At 32.9% G+C, this 18,335-nt stretch overlaps 1 protein-coding gene across 12 annotated transcripts in view; it reads left to right on the top strand.

Annotated features, from left to right (window-relative positions):
- EYA4 (EYA transcriptional coactivator and phosphatase 4) overlaps nt 1-18,335 on the top strand; it is a 318,581-nt gene that overhangs the window by 234,841 nt on the left and 65,405 nt on the right. For 6 of the 12 annotated variants that reach the window (XM_064360664.1, XM_064360665.1, XM_012474484.3 and 3 more), the window contains exons 4-6: nt 7,150-7,274; nt 8,699-8,767; nt 16,994-17,086. In XM_064360664.1, the coding sequence (XP_064216734.1) occupies nt 7,150-7,274; nt 8,699-8,767; nt 16,994-17,086 (287 nt within the window). The remainder of the gene's footprint in view (nt 1-7,149; nt 7,275-8,698; nt 8,768-16,993; nt 17,087-18,335) is intronic. The other 6 variants (XM_012474487.3, XM_064360666.1, XM_012474486.3 and 3 more) reach the window with 2 other exon arrangements.

The raw sequence follows: 18,335 nt of genomic DNA, 5'->3' as shown, positions 1-18,335 counted from the left end.
AGACAGTAAGTTATTTGGAGATCAACTTTAGTTTTTTGAAGCTGTTTTGTAAAATCTGTTAGGTAGCAGTCTGGATTAGACTATTAGAGGACAAGTTTACCCATAATCTTGGATTCCTGTGGGATTTTTCACTGAATACCAAACATCATTCAAACCCTGTGTGGCTTCTCAGAATTATTCAGTGTAAGTTCCCTGGTGGTTCATTGCCCAGCCTTATGGACTACTACCCTCTGCATGCACAGCTTAATAATCAGTAGAATCTCAAGGGGATTCCTATACAGATTTCTGAAACTCTTTCTTCGAGTAGGTCTTCACCATAAGGTTATTCATACAAATTCTAACCACGTCTTCTGTCTCTCTAAATTCTAATCACTGTCTCATCAACTTAGCAAGATAGCTATCCTCTGCTTCTGTTGAGGTCTAGTTAATGCCTCTACATAGAAATCTGCATCAATAATTGTAGGGCTGTAGTTGAGAGGTCGCCAAGACCACCCTTAGTTTCAGTGATTTGCTGAAAGGACTCACAGAACTCAGAAAAGCTGTTAGACTCATGATTCTGTTTACTAGAATGAAATAATACAAATGAAAAAGGAAAAAGGAAAAAGACAAATGGGGCAGAGTCCAGTAGAAACTGGGAATTCATTTCCAGTTGTCTTCTGTCCAGAGTTGTACAAATAGCACTTATTTGTCCCTGCAACAATGTGTGGCGGTACGTACAGAGTGTTGCCAACAGTGGATGCTCATCCAAGCCTTAGCGCCCAGGGATTTTACTGGAGGTCAGTTATATAAACATGTCTGCCCACCCATGTGGCTAACCTTCGTTACTGTCTTTAGCCCCTTCAGAAGTCAGACTGATTCTGTGTGGCCCAAAGTCCCCACCAAGAATCACATTGTTAGCATAGACTGTCTAATGTGGCCCTAGGCTCCAGGTAAATAAAGGTACCCTTATAACTTAAGATATTTCAAGGGCTTAAAGGTTATCTCCCAGGACTTGGTCAAGGGACAAACTTTTCTTTTGAATGTGCAGGGTTTGGACGACACATCTTTTACTGCACAAGAGCTAACCTCCCTTATTTTTTTTCCTTTCCTCAAGGACCAAGCCCTGTGCTATCTAAATAATTGTTTCCGATATTGTTGCCTTAGTTTTAGTTTTATAGTGGGAATATTTGGTCCCAGCTAGTCTATCATAGACAGAAATTATAGTCAAGTAATTTAAAAAACTCTTTATAAAATGTTAATTCATTCTTATTTCTTCCTTTCTATGCTTTTGAATATTTTCTATAATGTGCCGATATAAAAATGTACATAATCCATTAGCATATATAAATGACACCTAAATAAATATGTATGCATATTTAAGGTGCTTACTTATTTTATTCAGTGAACAAGCCCCAATCATTGTAGTTTGGAAGCTACTGAGTTTGATAGCTGTTTATTTGCATCTTTAATAGGAAGGGCACTAAGGGAGTTACAAAGATAAATGAAAAAGAATCTTGTTATCACAGACATCCTGTGGCAACTTTTTAAAAAATTTATTTTTTTAGAAAGAACTTGTACACAAATGACAATAAATTAAGACAGAATGTGAAAAGTACTGCAGAAGAAGGTAAAAATAATATGATAAAAATATGGCAGTCTGACCAGATCACTTCTGGTTTTGAAGATCAGAAAAAGCTTCATGGAGAAAGTAGCATTTCTGAGGCATTTAAAATTTGATTAAGATGGTTTTCAGGAGCTATCATTAGACAAGAAAGATGCTGTACAAGCTAAAATTGTGAAGTGGAAATTGTGGCTATAGTAAAACTATCATTTTTGATACAGGAAAGTGTATACTAGGCGATTACTTGAAGATAAAGCTGAATGGGTTGTGGAGAGCTGTGAATGTCTGGGGAAGGCATTGGGACATGATACAATTGATTATATTTGTAAAGAGAAGACATATAATAAAAGCTAAATTTGGATTTGTGAGAAATCAGCTGTAACTTTATTACTGTTCCCCTATGCATTTCTTATGTCTGACTTTAATGAAGCTTTCTCTTATTTTCAGAATTTGACTATAATGTGTTTAGCTGTGCTTTTCTTTTTATGATTTGATGTTCATTGTGCTGCCAGGCTCTTGGATTGATGTTTTTCATCAGATTTGGGACAATTTTGACCATTACGTATTTCAATATTATTCTATATCATTCTCTTTCTCCTGTTTTTTTGATAATATTGCACAGGTTACTTATACTCCCAGTTTCCCAGTTTCCACTCCCACTTTTTTCTCTGTTGCTTCAGTTTGGATAATTTGCATTGGCCCAGCTTCAGGTATACTGATCTTTACTTTTGAAATGTCCACTCTGCTGTTAAGTTCACTCAAATAATACTTTTTATTTAATGTATTGTAATTTTCATTCTATAAATTTTATTTAGTTCTTTTTTTAAGAGTTTCTGGCCGGGTGTGGTGGCTCACGCCTGTGATCCCAGCACTTTGGGAGACCAAAGCAGACAGATCACGAGGTCAGGAGATTGAGACCATTCTGGCCAACATGATGAAACCTGTCTCTACTAAAAATACAAAAACAAAAATTAGCTGGGCATGGTAGCACACGCCTGTAGTCCCAGCTACTTGGGAGGCTGAGGCAGGAGAATTGCTTGAACCCAGGATGTGAAGATTGCAGTGAGCCAAGATCATGCCACTGCACTACAGCCTGGGCAACAGTGGGAGACTCCATCTCAAAACAAAAAAAAGAGTTTACATTTTTTCTCCATGTATGTATGCAATATAGAGATAGATACATATATATGTTTATATATATGTTATATACATACATGTATTGATCTATATATGATAAATATGTATGTGGCAGATATGTATATATTAATACCTATATATGACACATAGATATTTATGTACCTTGTATGTGTATCTTTTCCTATAAGTTACTTAATATATTCGCATCTGCTAATTTCAACACTTGTGTCATATACAAGTCTGCTTTTATCTATTGTGTTTTCTCTGCACTAGGAGTCATATTTTTCTGCTTTTTGTTAGGTCACAAAGTATTTATAATGTTCTGAACATTATATACCATAAATCAATAGAGATTGAAGCATAGTATTTCTTTTGTGTTTTATTTCCCCAAAACGTGGTAGTTCTTTCTTCTAGCAGTTAAGGTGAGGGTCTGTTCATTCAGATCCTTCCTAGAGTTGAGCTCAACAAGTTGGACCATGATTAGCCCAACTTCCATCCCTCTGAACAAACACTGCTTTGATATTTCAATATTTGAACTGGAGAGGCATCGACTGAAGCGTTAGCTTTTTAGGTTTTTTCAGTTTTTTTTTTTTTTAAATTTAGTACTGGCATGGTCCTTATACAAGCAACGTTGGTAAATTCACTCAGTTTTAGTAGTTTAAGGGTTTAGGGGATGAATTTCTCAGAATTTTCTATATAAACAGTTAAATCATTTGTGAATTAAAGTTTTTTCTTTCTAAACTTTGCTTATTTTATTTCTTTATTTTTGTCTGGTACTGGCTAAGATTGTTAGTAGAATATTGCTAGTGTTGAAGTAGGAAAAGCAGACATCTTTGACTTGTTACTGAAATAATTGAGTATTTCATCATTGAATATGATATAAGCTGTAGATTTTTCAAGAGTGTTTTTATCAGACAGAAGAAGAAATCTTCTTTTCTTAGTTTGCCAAGAGTTTGTATCATGAATGGATGATGAATATTGTCAGGTTTTTTTTTTTTTGCAACCATGGAAATAATACTATGTTGAATTACATTGATTTCCACATGTGAAATCAGCTTTACATTACTGGCATAAAGTTCACTTGGTCATGATTTTTTTTTTATTGCTGGATTTGATTTAAGAATATTTTGTTAAATATTTTTTCATCTCTGTTTACAAGAAATATATATCCATATTTTCCTAAAATTGTCCCTTTCAAGTTTTGGGGTCAGGATAATTCTGGTCTCCTACCATGGAATGAAAAGTGTTTCCCTCTATTTTTTCTGAAAGAATTTGTACAAAAAAATTATTTTTAAAATGTCTAAAATAACAATAGCAAAAAAATGTTCTCTAGTATTTATTAATTGAACCATATGGCCCTGGAGGTTTTTTTTTAATAAATACTTAATTATGAATTCAGTTTTTTTATTCAACGTAGGACTATTAGATTTTCTATTTTTTATTGGATCAGGTTTTATAAGTGTGCCTTTCAAGAAATTAACTGATTTTGTGTGTCCTTGAATTAAGTGGCATAATACTTCCTTATTATCCTTTTAAAATCATTGGTATCTCTAGTGATCATCTTTTGGATTTGTAAATTTTGTCTATTGTTCACAGATTTTCTGTTTCAATTATTTCTACTCTTCGTTGTTTCCTTCTACTTACCTTCTGTTTAGTTTGCTTTTCTTCCTCTAGTTTCTTAAAGTGGAAAAAGATGGCAGATTTTAAATTTTTCTTCCTTTCTAATATAACCCTTTAAAGGTATAAACTTCTTATTAATCACTACTTTATTTGCATACCACAGTTTGGTTTGTTGTCTTTTCATTATCATTTTGTTGTAAATATTTATTATATTTACTTGTGTTTTTTTCCTTTGGTTCACAAATTATTTAGAAGTGTGGTGTTTAATTTTCAAATGTTGGGGATTTTCTAAGTATCTTATTACCATTGCTTTCTAAATTAATTCATTGTGGTCATATACCATACCCTCTAAAATTTCAACTTTAAAATCTGTCATATTTACTTTATAGCCCAGCTGTAGCCCACGTCTATCCTTTTGGTAGATGTTCCATGTGCACTTGAAAATAGTGTGCATTTGATAATTATTTGGTATTAGTGTCCTGGAACTGACAATTAGGTCCCATTGGTGATAATGCTTTCCAAATCTTACATATATATTTTTTAAATTTATTTTTGTCTACTTTTCTTCTGTTGATTGCTGTGAAAAGCATGTTATAAAAGCTGCAATTATGATCATAGACATATCTGTTTCTTCCTTTAATTCTGTCAGTTTTTGCTGCGTGTATTCTGTAAATCTGCTTGTAGGCACATGTTATGTCTTTCTGAAGAATTTATTGTTTTTCATCATTTTCCAATTCCTTTCTTTATATTTGCTAATAGTCTTCATCTTGAGGCCTATTTTGTGTGATATAATAGTAGCCTGAACATCTTTCTTATATTAATTATCTGCATGGTATATCATTGTCCATTCCTTAACCCTCGACCTATTTGAGACTTAACCACTTTTCAGGTTCCCAGGATGCAGATGCTGAAATATTTCCTGCAGGAGTTTATTTGGGTTGTGCTGTCAGTATTAGTTCCTTTTGAGGTGCATGAAGGAAGCAGGTCTGGATTAAGAGAAGTTGATCTGTGGTGCAGTTGCAGCAAAGGTCTCAGCTGGTCTTATGAGGGATCCTAGACTGTGGTGACAGGAAATAGTTACGTCTTATGGTAAGAGGGAATAGTCATGTCTTATGGTAAGAGGGAATAGTCATTTTGTCCCTCCACTGACAAATCAGTAGATGAGGGCTGCCCTCAGAAAGGGTGTGCTCTTGGGCACAGTGACCTTCTTTAGTTAAGGGCAGATTTTGGAAAGGAACTCAGTTGAAAGCTGCCTATTGGTGACACTCTCCACAGCCCTAGGAATGAGTTCTTCAGGATGTCTGGGCAGTGTACTATAGTGGCACAATATGCTGATATTTAGAGTGCTTCTCTTGTAGATCCTGCATAGTTAGGTCTTGGTTATATAATCTCACCTGACAATGCTTGGATTTTCATTAGAATGTTTAGTCCATTGATATTTAGTGTAATCATCAATGTGTTTTAGTTCGAGTGTGCCATCTTGCTTTGTATTTTCCATTTTTCACATGTATTCTTTGTTTCCTTCCCCTTTTTTGCCTTTTTGGAGTTAATCACATTCTTTAAAATGTTATTTTAATCATTCTATTGGCTTTTTGTTATACCTGATGGTATTTTTCTTAACATTTAATGCTAAGGATTACTCAATGTACCCTAAACTTACCTCTTACCCATGTTTAATATATCACCTCATGCCAGATCAAAGAACCTTAACTTTTTGCTATTGTTGTCAGATATTACTTCTATAAGTCCCTCTATACACTGCAATTATTTTTGCTTTAATCGACTGTGTTTCATGAATTAAGATTAAAAAAAAAAGATAATCTTTTATATTTACTCATGTATTTGCAGTTATGTTACTCTTAATTCTTTCCCGTAGGCCTGAGTTTTCATTTGGTATCTTTTCTTTCAGCTGAAGGTCTTCCTTTAGTATTTGTTATATTTCAGGTTGGTGAGAAATTCTCTCAACTTTTATCTATCTTGTATGTTTCTTTCTTTCATGAAAGCATGTGTAGCTTCTTTGAGCTACTGCACAGTTCTTTTTTCTAGTTTCCTTTTCAAAAGATGGTCAGCCCTTCAAGAATCCCAGTTTTATTTTATCCCAATTGTAGCACAATCACTGGAGCAAACATAAGTCAAAGTCCTATTCCCGAATGGATATTAAAAGTGTTACAAAACCAGCTCTCAGGACTTGGGCTCATTTTTCAGCTCCCTGGGTCAACAAGGTCAGCTTGAAGCTTCTGCTTGATTTTGAGTTCACACTTTGTTTCTAGCTACTTGATTTCCTCATTATTGGTGGCAGGGGATGCCAGGTTTGGGGAATTAAACATTTTCAGCTCTCTAGTGTGTAGCTAAGGTGATCAGTTTAGGAGGGTGGGTATTCATATCAGCTTAAATTGCCAAGATGACAGAATTTGCATTTTTTCTTACATTATATGAAACAGTCATAGGATTATTTTTTATTTTTATATGTTAGTAATAACATATCTTATTTTTTATGTTAGTAATAACATGTTTTCCATATTATAATAGTTATAATAACATGTTATGTTATTACAAACAGGTTATGAGGCCTAACTTACTATGGAAGCTTTTCTTATTTGTGTATACGTTTGTTTGTATGTTTGTTTGTTTTTAATGAACTGACATGTTCATCTGGTTGACTAAGTCTTAGATATTGGTTTTAATTCTTATTATTGTGAGATTACACGTGCTCTATAGAATAATACTTGTAATCTATTAAAAAATAATTCCCGCAATTTCAACTTCTGCTCTGCCGCTTACTGCTCTAACAGGTCTATGGAAATGCAGGACCTAGCAAGTCCTCACACTCTTGTTGGAGGTGGTGATACTCCGGGTAGCTCCAAACTGGAAAAATCTAATCTCAGCAGCACCTCAGTCACTACAAATGGGACAGGAGGTAAGTGTACTACCCTGAGGATACCCAGAAGCATATTTCAATGTTTGCTTTAATTTTACTTCTTAGGGATCTGCTAATAAATAAATATCTTATTACCAATAACACAAATCAGCATTATATCCAAGGTTTATATAATTAATATTTATTGTTTTGATGATTTTCTTGAAATTTTTGCTCCTCCTCTATAGCTGGGAACCTTCACAGAGGATAGATAGTGTTGAGCAACATTTCGAGGGCCTTTAGCAGGGTTTTTTTTTTTTTGTATTTGCCATTGTAAATATTTCACAAAATTTAGAAATTGAAGCCAAAGGATTTCCACCCTGATAGTAGCAAAAATATATATGTGTATATATAAGTGTATATATATACACACACATACACATACTTACCACTTTTTGACTTTTTGGTTTTATTTTGAATTATAAAGAAAGGTTGCCTCAACATTTTCCTTAAAAATGTTTTTTCTTAAAAGTGCTTTTAAAAAAAAAAGACATGGTTTTGGAAATACAAAAACACTCATATCTGCTGCATTTTCTTTTCAAAGAGAATAACACCTAACATTTATTTACAAAGGAATTGCATTTTTTCAGATAATTTGTCATTCTATAGACCCATAAATATGCCACAGCATATGGTGAAAATAATAGCTATTATTTCAAATATTCTGCTTTATTATTTTTATAGAATGTATTTAATTTTTCAGAAAATATTCAATTTTTATATCACAATATGTATTTATAGAGATTATGTACACACTTATATGATATATAGACTGCATTTTAAATTATTCACAATTTGAAATTTTGTAGATTCCATCTAGCCAATAAATTTAGAATTATATGACATTTAATTTGTAAACTATGTCATCAGATATTAGCATTTGCCACATCATATTTTCTTTTAAATTTTAAATAAATATCTATGAAATTGATACACCTCTTCCCATTTATTTTAGAATAATGATGCAATCTAAAATTTTCTTCATAAGGTTGTGTGCATTGCAACTTACCTGTATTTAATAATGTTTTACACCAATTCCCTTGTAGATTAACATTTTCCTTGTTTATGATGTTTATTTGTCTCTAAACATGCATCTATAATTTCAGCTAATTAATTAAGCAATTGCAAATGTATAGAATATTTAGTGATGAAAACTAGAGTAAAGTACGTTTAAACCTTAAATCGAGTACAGATAACAAAATTTAGAAACTCAAGCACTCTAGAACCAGACTGGTGAAATTCACTAATCATCATATGCATATATTTGACTGAACTAAAACAGACCTGAAATTAAAATATTAAAGTCATACAGGGCAGTTATAATTTTGACTAAAAGATCAGAAACAAGTGCAAGCATTGAAGATTATTGATATCCACTCAGCAGGCATTCAGACAATGAACTTTTATACTGTTCCTGTTCTCAGGGGACAACATGACTGTTTTAAACACAGCAGACTGGTTGCTGAGTTGCAACACCCCCTCTTCTGCAACAAGTATGAGAGATGCTGGTACACTGCATGTGTTTGGGTGTGTGGATTTGGCCCTCTGGTTTGCTGTCTGTTGCTATGTCTATGTTTGCATCTCTTTTCTGTGTTCACTACTTAAAAAGGAAAAATGAACATGCCTTTTAGTTGTTTATTGACAGCAGATGGTTATGATTTTTTGTATCAATTGGTATTCTTAGACTTTTTTAGATCAGCGTATTCTTTTCTTAAACTTAATAATTTCATCCAAATGGTGCATTTATTGTTTTTCTAACTATTTATCAGTTTATTACATGATAAATTTTGCCCAAAAACTGCCATGTCAAACAGAGCAATTGAAGCAAAGTGGCCATGCATACAAACATAATCACCTTCATAACCCATAGACTTTCATAATTTAAATTAAATTCTTAATAAAGCAAAAAGATATTTGCTACTACAGACTTTGAGAAATATCCCAAAGTATGTAAAGTAACATTAAGAATCAATTTTCCTCACTTTAAAAATCATCAGTGATGAAAGCTATACATTTAAAACTAGACATTAATATTGGCTTATAAATTTTTTTGAACTATGGATATTAACTACATTTATACTTACACACATATAAACGAACTTTCTCCTAAATCAAATGCTAATACACTAAAAAAAAAATCAAACAATTAAGACAAAGCCATCACATTTTTGTGGAACCACCCAGTTGTAGAATCAAAAAGGAGTTCATGCCTGTCAGAAATGTGCATCACAAGCAGTTGGAATAGGCACAGTTTGGCTGGACCTTACTCTATATCTGATTAAATTAGAATATATGATCAGAGAAGAAGAAGTACTTCAATATGCTCATTATTTGTACCTGCATGGTTTTAAGTTTTTCAATTTTATACTGAAATATACTTTTCATACTAAAACTATGTTGCTAGAATTTAGATACTCTTAATTCCATAGGAGGGTCTTTTTCTCTAAGGGGCCAGATAGTAAATATTTTTGGCTTTGTAGGCCACGTGTCTGTGTTTCAGCGGCTCAGCTCTGCCATCACAGTGCAAAAGCAACCATAGACAATATGTAAATGAAGAAGCGTGGCTATGTTCCAATAAAACTTTATTTATGGGCCCTAAATTTTAAATTTCATATAATTTTTATGTGTTATGAAATATTCTAATTTTGACAACATTTTAAACATTTAATATGTATAAAATATTCTTAGCTTACTGGCTGTGGTCTGTTCTCAAATAGTGGTTAACATAGGCAACATTATAATAGTGAATGTGTGCAATAAAACAGTAATTTGCATCTAATCTCAACCAGAAACATTGTTCTAAGTTGTAAGGATGCTTTCCTGGTTCTTAATATCAGTGTTGCTACTCTACAGACTTTGAGCAATATGAGCAATAGTCCAAAGTATGCAAAGTAACATTAATAATCAATATCCCCTTACTTTAAAAGTTACCAGTGATGAAAGCTATACATTTAAAATAATTTGAGGCCCTGGGATAAGAACTAGTTGCTGTGTCATTAGGGGCACCATGGATCTGGATCTTAGCACTACACTTACTGGCTGTGTCACCTTGAACAAGTTACTTAACCTCTCTGAGCTTCAATTCCTTTCTATAAAAGGATGATAATAATACTTCTTGGCAAGGCTTTTGTCTTAGCTGATGTATATAAGTTGCTTAGCAATAAATATCAGTATGTCTTTCTTTCTTTAATTAGTAATGCAATAATAACTAGGCAATAGCTTTTTAAGGAAAATGAAAATATGCATTGTGTGAAAAGACCCTCCATTTGGTCACAAAACAAATTTATTTGCATTTAGAAATGTGTAAACTGGGCTAAAGGAGGCAAACTTCTGGTAACAAAATGTTAGGTGAACTTTGATCGTTAATAGTATAGTCCAGTCATATTATGTGAAACTTTTAATGAACTTCAGTGACTTTTTATGGTAGCTGTTTGTGACACAGACTAAGCATTTCTTGCAAGATCTCTTCTATTAAGAATAAACTATTTTATTTTCAATTCTTATTTTTTATTGTTGGAATTGTATCACTTGCAAAATTATAATAAGATAAAAGGCAAAAGAAAAGAACTAATTTAGTAGCTTTTCAAGATCATTCCAATAACTTGAGATGTTCAAAAAATATATATTTTTTTTCTTTTTGAGACAGAGTCTCACTTTATCTACCAGGCTGGAGTGCAGTACACAATCTTGGCTCACTGCAACTTCCACCTCCCGGGTTCAAGTGATTCTCCTGCCTCAGCCTCCTGAGTAGCTGGACTACAGACACACATCACCAAACCCGCCTGGCTAATTTTTGTACTTTTAGTAGAGACGGGGTTTCACTATGTTGGCTAGGCTGGTCTTGAACTCCTGTCACCAGGTGATTTGCCCACCTAGGCCTCCCAAAGTGTTGGGATTACAGGCACCCGAACCCAGCCTAATTTTTTTTTATTCACATAAGTTGATAGGATCACCTTGAGATGTTATTGTACTACATTGGTGCTCTTTAAGTATGTTGCAGTATTCTTGAAAGTAATTTAAAGTGTTTTACGACCTTAATCCTAATTATATAATTACATCTTCAGATTTATATGGAACATAGATTTTTCCTTTGAAATTTTTAGCACTTGTAAAATTATTAAAATGTAAAATATAAAAATAGCATAAATACAAGCATACCTTAGCAAATAAATCAAGATCAGGCCTTGTGGGCTGAATGCTCTCTGTTGTCGCAATTTAGCTCTGCTATTGTTAAACAAAAGCAGCTGTATGCAATCCTAAACAAATTAATGTGATTGTGTTTAAATAATTTGATTTATGAACACTGAAATTTGAATTTCATTAAAATTTTTGTGTCACAAAATATTCTCCTTTTGATATTTTTCAGCCATTTAAAAAGGTAAAAACCATTCTTAGCATAGGACCATACAGAAACAGGCCATGGGTCCGATTTGACATGACTCCTGATATAGATCTATATGTATATACATAAAGTATGTTGTACGTATAAGAATGCATGCCAGTCATATGAACATTTACTTCCAGATGTAGGTAATTACAGCTTCTAATTTGCTTAATAGTGTCAGGATTCATGATGAACTACACTTTATATACAAAAATACTTAGATCTATTAAGAGGGCTAGGGCAGGATCTAAAAGAGTAAATTTTCACTTTCTCACTTAATTAAAATGGATCAAGTTCCTATTATATGCCAAGTTCTATGCTAGGAAATGGGAACCAAGTGACCTAAAGAACATGATACCAGCCGTCCAGGAACCAAAAGTCTAGCAGAGGGAAGCAGACATGAAAATAATGAATGCCATAATGTGTTCAAAGTGGATGAACAGTGGAGGGAGGGAATATTTGATTCTACATGGAGATTAAGAAACAACTTCAAAGAAAAGGTTTGGGGGAATAGAAATCAGACATTCTGATCAGCTTTATTGGTTTTTCTATATTTGAAATCAATATATTATAGAAATGAATCTTCTAGAATTTTTAATATAGAGACGATTGACTCACATATAATGAATTCGTTTCTGAATGTTATGTATTTGTGCAGTAGAGCTACCTACTGCTGTGGGTCTGCTCTTTGTAGATTTTTTTTAAGAATAAAAGTCATAAATGGCTACATCAAATTATTTTGCAAAATTAAATACTTCATCAGTAGTTAGGAATGAAAGACACTTGGTACTCATAGGTTTTTGAATGAATATATTGATTCAAACAAGCATAAATCACAGGCTATACTGATTATTAAAACCAGTAGGCAATACTTTTACTGCTTGCCTGCAGTGTTATAAATTGTAATTTTCCTGATCTAACTCTTTCTGAAATTCTTTGTAGAAGCTAAGCTATCAAAAGCCTCTATATATATATGATTTTTGTGGTTCAGAAAGAAGTGTATGTGGGATTACATATATGTCGTTTTTTTTAATGGGCACCTTAATCTGGTGCACACACGCCTTACTCTATGTTTAAACTACATAGATTTCTGAAGATGAAATGTAAGTGTAAATTATGTGGGTCACCTTTCAAGGATGAAGCCTGAATTGCAACAAATGAATATGAACTTTGAGTTATGATAATAAAACAGACTTTCTCTAAAAGTAATTAATAGACGTTAATGTTGTACTGAAATTCTAAAGACAATTTAAGGGGACAAGATTAAGTTTGCTTTAAAAATAAGTTTATGGCAGTAGGGATGAAAGTTGGGATGTGAAGAGAGGAAATCTGTGATTTAGTAGCCATTACTGATACCTGACAACAATCATGTATGACCTTGATTTAGTCTGTAGGTAGGAATTATTTTAAAAGCTAAAAAAAAAAATGGAAAATCCAATCATGCATGTTAATTTATTTTTACTATTTGGCTCTATAAAAAGCATCCAAGTTGCAAGTAGCTAACTAGTGGGGAGCGGACCTGTCAGTAAAAGCATTTCTTAACAGTTCTGTACAAAGTGCTGTATAAACTAATTTTATGCCACTTTTTGCAAAATGAACTCTGACTCACTTACTTTGAAGATATAGAATAATAATCCCACAAAACACTTCAACCTAGGACATTAGAATATCATTATTTCTTTTGAAATCAAAACATTTGGTGTGTAAGCTTGTATTTGGTTGAGAAATATGGTGCTTTTCTTCTATAGAAGGATTGTGATTCCATTTTATTGCATGTAATGATTTTGGATGCTGTCCTGAAAATAAATTAAAAGCTCTGTTTAAACTTCATGTTAATTTAGGGAAAACAAAATATAGCTTAAAATACATTTGAACAGTCAAAGAATAGACACTGATCATTATTTGGAATAAGGATTTTTACAAGTTAATAGTTATAAGACTAGATTTGTCTATTAATGAACATTTTTCCAGTAGTGCCTTGCATATATTTAATGAAAAACTAAGTTTCCTGCCACTAGAAAAGTTTATACTAGATGTAATTTAAAGTGTAGAAACAGAAGCAAGATAAATGTAAACAGAATGCATTTCAAATACATTTGTAGCTTCAGTGAAGATAACTTCGGTTTTCTAAGCTTTATCTATAATTATTATATAATGTTTATACTAGTTATATAAATATCAAGATGATACTTATTTGTATTCTAACATATTTTAATAAATCAGCTAATAATATAGTGTCTGTTCACTTCTCTATTTGAGCTTTCTACTGCTGAAAAAAAAGTTGTTTCTTATTATCTGATATTACTGATTATTAAAAAAATCAAACCGAGATAACTTTGGGACTTACTTAGAGTTCAAGAGGTGCTTATTGGTGCTCACTTAATGTGAATGCAGTTTATTTTCTGTAACAATAAATGTTTCATTCCCACTTTTCCCTTTTGTTCTACCCTGACTTGCGTGGGAAAAGAAAAAAAAAAAAACAATTTTACATCAACATGTAACCACTTTCCCCCAAACGTTAGGATCCATTTTGTTGAATTATTTCACTAAAATTCAGGTGTTTCAGTAAACCTAACACATCTTGCTTTTTACTCCTCTCTTCATATACTTTCCAGAGGATGCCTTTTCTCAGTAAAATGAACCTCCTTTGTCTGTCTTTGACTAAAGGCAAACCTTTACAATTTTAATGAGAGATATTTCCAGTATAATGAATTAGACCAAAAACTCCTTCTCTCCCTCCTCTTGTTTCTCCTTTTGACCTCCCAAAACTTTCTAATTAAGGAGATTATAATCAAAACCAATACCAAGTTTTTGAAATCAGGTCTCAAAGTTGAAATTCAAAGTAACAAAACTAAGCTACATGTCTGGTTTTTAGACCAGTTTTGTTGGACACAGCTCACATTCTGCCACCTCCATTCATGAGTAAAATCTGTATTACTATTAGTATAATAAAGCTACTTTTGCAAATATTGTTCATAGATACAGATATGTACAAATAGGAATTTAGCTGCTAGTAGAAGTCAGAAGCTCTGATAAACTGTTTCTTCGTTTTGCTGAAGGCTTTGGGATACGACTTTTTGTCATAAATGTTAGATGTCAAATGCAAATATTATGGCATAGAGTAGCCTTTCTACCCATCTAGATTATACTCTGCATTATCTTCATACAGACAAAAGGAATTATTGATTAGCTAGTGCTGCCTGAGAGACAGTATGGTTTAGTTTGGATTCTGAACATGCACCACTTGGTCTCAAATTCTAGCTCTTACTAGCTCTGTGACTGGGGAAGCGATTTAATTTTTTGTGCCTCCATTTCCTTATCTGAAAAATGAAGATAATGATATCATCTACTGACTGTTGAGAGGAGTAAATAAGTTAATAGGTGTAAAGGACTGGAACAAATACCTAAAATATATCATGTATCTTTTAAGGGTGTCCTGTTACTGGCTGTTACTGTTACCTAATTTCAAATTTGCTACTTCTTGTTGTCTTTTAAAATATCCCACAAGGAAGAAATGGCAAACATGTCTTAGCATCCTATTCCAGTATTTTGCAGTTTTCATTTTTAATGAAGTCTTTCTAATTATTCTATCTAGGAAATAACTACATTCTCATCATGCTCTGGGCCTTTGAGAAGAGGCACTGTCGTGAACATAAGCCATTTTCATACTTGAAAGCAGGCTGATATGGTGGAAAGATCATGCATATTAGAGTTAAAAGCCTGAGTTCAAATCTTAGCTCTACCATCTCCTGCACTGGGACTTATGCAGGCTCTCAGCCCCCCTGAACTTCAGTTTCCTTGTCTATAAAATAGGTATAGTGATTTGTATTAATTAGGGTTGTTTTAGGGATTAGCTAAATGTACATCATCTAGCACCTAGTAAGCTCTCGATAAGTAATAGTTTTATAGCAGTAAGTACAAAGGTGATAAAATAATTTTATAGTGATAGGTTTAGTTATTGATCAGATATAATCACACTAGGGACTACTGTGCAAATTACTACTGAAAAGTAGTAACCACCAAGTTATTATTTATCGTTATATAAATAATTAGACTACTCTTCAGATCATTGTTGCTACTGAAAGATAAGTCGACCTTAAGTTTCCTTTTTTGCTAGGAAAAGTAATCCAAATTTCTTTACTTTCTGTTTCCAACCTTTATGTTTCTTCTCTGAATCTTACAACCGATCATGTCATTAATAAATCATGGATACTAAATTAATACAGAGCTCACTGAGGGTCTGGTCAATTCCATTCATGTTGAAAAGAGCATAATCATTACGGCATGGTTTTCTATCAGTTAATCGCTTTTCTAACAGAATAACGTTACTGACTTGTGTGGTTGATGAGTACCCTATGACCCCTCTGTTCTTTTTTGTCATTTGGCTAGTCTTCAGCTTTCTTCTTTATAATTTTCTGCTTGCTTCTAAGTTCTTTAACTGAATCATTCGTTTCATTTATGACCAGGAAACACAAGAGGTGTTAAGTAGAAAATAACTTAGTTTATTTCCTTGCTGCTATGATATATGTAGTAAAGCTTTGCCAACGAAGGGAAAATATGGTGTGACCAAATGGGTAAAACTTTATTATCACCACCCCCCACCCTTGTCGCTTCTAATAATGATAATAATGTGTACCAGGCCACTTTGTTATCAAGAAAACATTTTGCCAAAATACACCATTGCCACATAGAAATAACATATTAAAAGAGTTTTCAAAAGATGTACTTGCTGCTGTGGAAGGCATCTCTTTTTCTATGCTGATCTCTATGACATATTAAAAATTGTTAAACCATTAAAATAAAAAGCCCAACACCTTATAGCTCTTGAGTCTTTTATAGAGCTTCATTGAGTGCTTCATTTTTCATTCATCATGTGAATGAGCCCGTGGTTTCTATACTTTTATATGTCTGCATTATATTATTATGCAAACTTAAAAAATCTTTCTGGGAAAAATAAAATATAAGTCAGTAAATTTCTTTGGTATAATTTTGATTAAATGTGCTGAAGACTGATGATGATTCTTTTTTTCCTATTGACTATATTAGAGTGTGTTTAGGTGAATTAAGAATATAAATATGTGTACTGCTGTTTCATTTTTTAAGGTTGACTGCTTTTAAAAGCCCGATTTGAGAGAACTAGTTTAGCCAGAGGATTTTAGATTAAATCCTCTAAATGCATGCCCACTTAGAAGCTAAATTAACAAAACTCTCCTCATCAACTTCTCAAGTTTTCTCTTGCATGCCCATGGTAGCTAGAAAAATCACTAGTAGAACAGACAGCGTCTTTGACATAAATTTAGAAGTAAAACTCACATGTACTTATTCTTCTACGTAGTGTCTCTTCTTGCAGTCAAAACAGAGCCCTTGAACAGCAGTGAAACCACAACCACGACTGGAGATGGAGCGCTTGACACTTTTACTGGGTCAGGTAAAGCCTTTAGCTCGTGTGTCCTTACGTACACATGGGGGTGCATCCACATCTTCCTTCTTGGGAATAAACAGCATAAGCATCCAAGCTCTTAGAGCTTTGATCTTTATAAAGTTAGCAACAAATTCTTACTTTCCATGATGAATTGTCATAGCATATACATTTTTATAAATTATATTTAGAATAATTTTGCTTGATATTTTATTTGACAGCAAAAGTCCCATGACTTTCTTATTACAGATAAGTAAACCTAACTTCCTTCAAAATTATTTTATACAGTGTTTAAGTAATTTAATAATTAGGTTGTAGCAGCTGACCTTGCTTCTTCACCGTACCCATTTGAATTGCATAAAAACTGCCTTCTGTTTAACATTCGAGATGTAAAACTATCCATTTGATTCCTTCTAAATAACCTTGTTTCCTCTCTGGGTTTAAAAAACTCCTCCTGTGTAAGCAGCTGAGTGACAAGTATTAAAGGTTAATGGGCTGCGGGAGAGAACATGCTGGTTGCATTAGAACCCAGCCTCAGAGAGCACTGGTATGCTTCAAAGAGAACAATAGCATGTCTTTAAACATCAATCCCTTGAAAACGTAAATACCTGATAACTCCCAGCTGGGCACAAAGGACATGAATTAAGTTGACTTAATTAAAGATTTTTTTTTTAAGTTACACTATTTATTTGGCTTATTATCTGGTGAAAGGACTTTTCTAACCTGAGTAGGAATAGGTGCATCAGAAAGAACATTAAACCTAGGAAAGTATTTGTGGTAATTGAATCTCAGTTCTGTTATTCTACTTTAATACGTTTTACATTTATCCATATTCTCATATCACAAGGATTTTTTGTCAGTATGTTTTATGTAAAAATAGTTGAGATGTCTTAGAGTATGATGTCATTATAGTATATATTTGATTTTTACAGATGATCTAATTTTACTGCTTCATACTGATTAGAAGCAGTTGCCATGTCTTTACATAAATATTAGTACTCCAAGAAAGAAATAATAGTACATAAACTTTGCATAGAGACTTATATGTACTAATCCATATCTTTTCTAGCAGTTTACCTGCCTCTCAGGAAATAAATAGGTATCAGTTCAGCATTCTGTATTGCACACTTACCATAGCTTTTGTAAATTTTCTGCAAAGTAAATCTATATGAACACATTTTTAAGGAAAGGAATGGAGTTATTAACTTATTGGTGACATACTTCATTAGTATACTACAAGTTAATTGAAAACTGAATG

Source organism: Aotus nancymaae, unplaced genomic scaffold, assembly GCF_030222135.1.
Source record: "Aotus nancymaae isolate 86718 unplaced genomic scaffold, 86718_ANA_hifiasm-v0.15.2.pri h1tg000040l, whole genome shotgun sequence".
Lineage (NCBI taxonomy): Eukaryota > Metazoa > Chordata > Mammalia > Primates > Aotidae > Aotus > Aotus nancymaae.
This window is presented reverse-complemented; position numbering and strand designations above follow the sequence as displayed.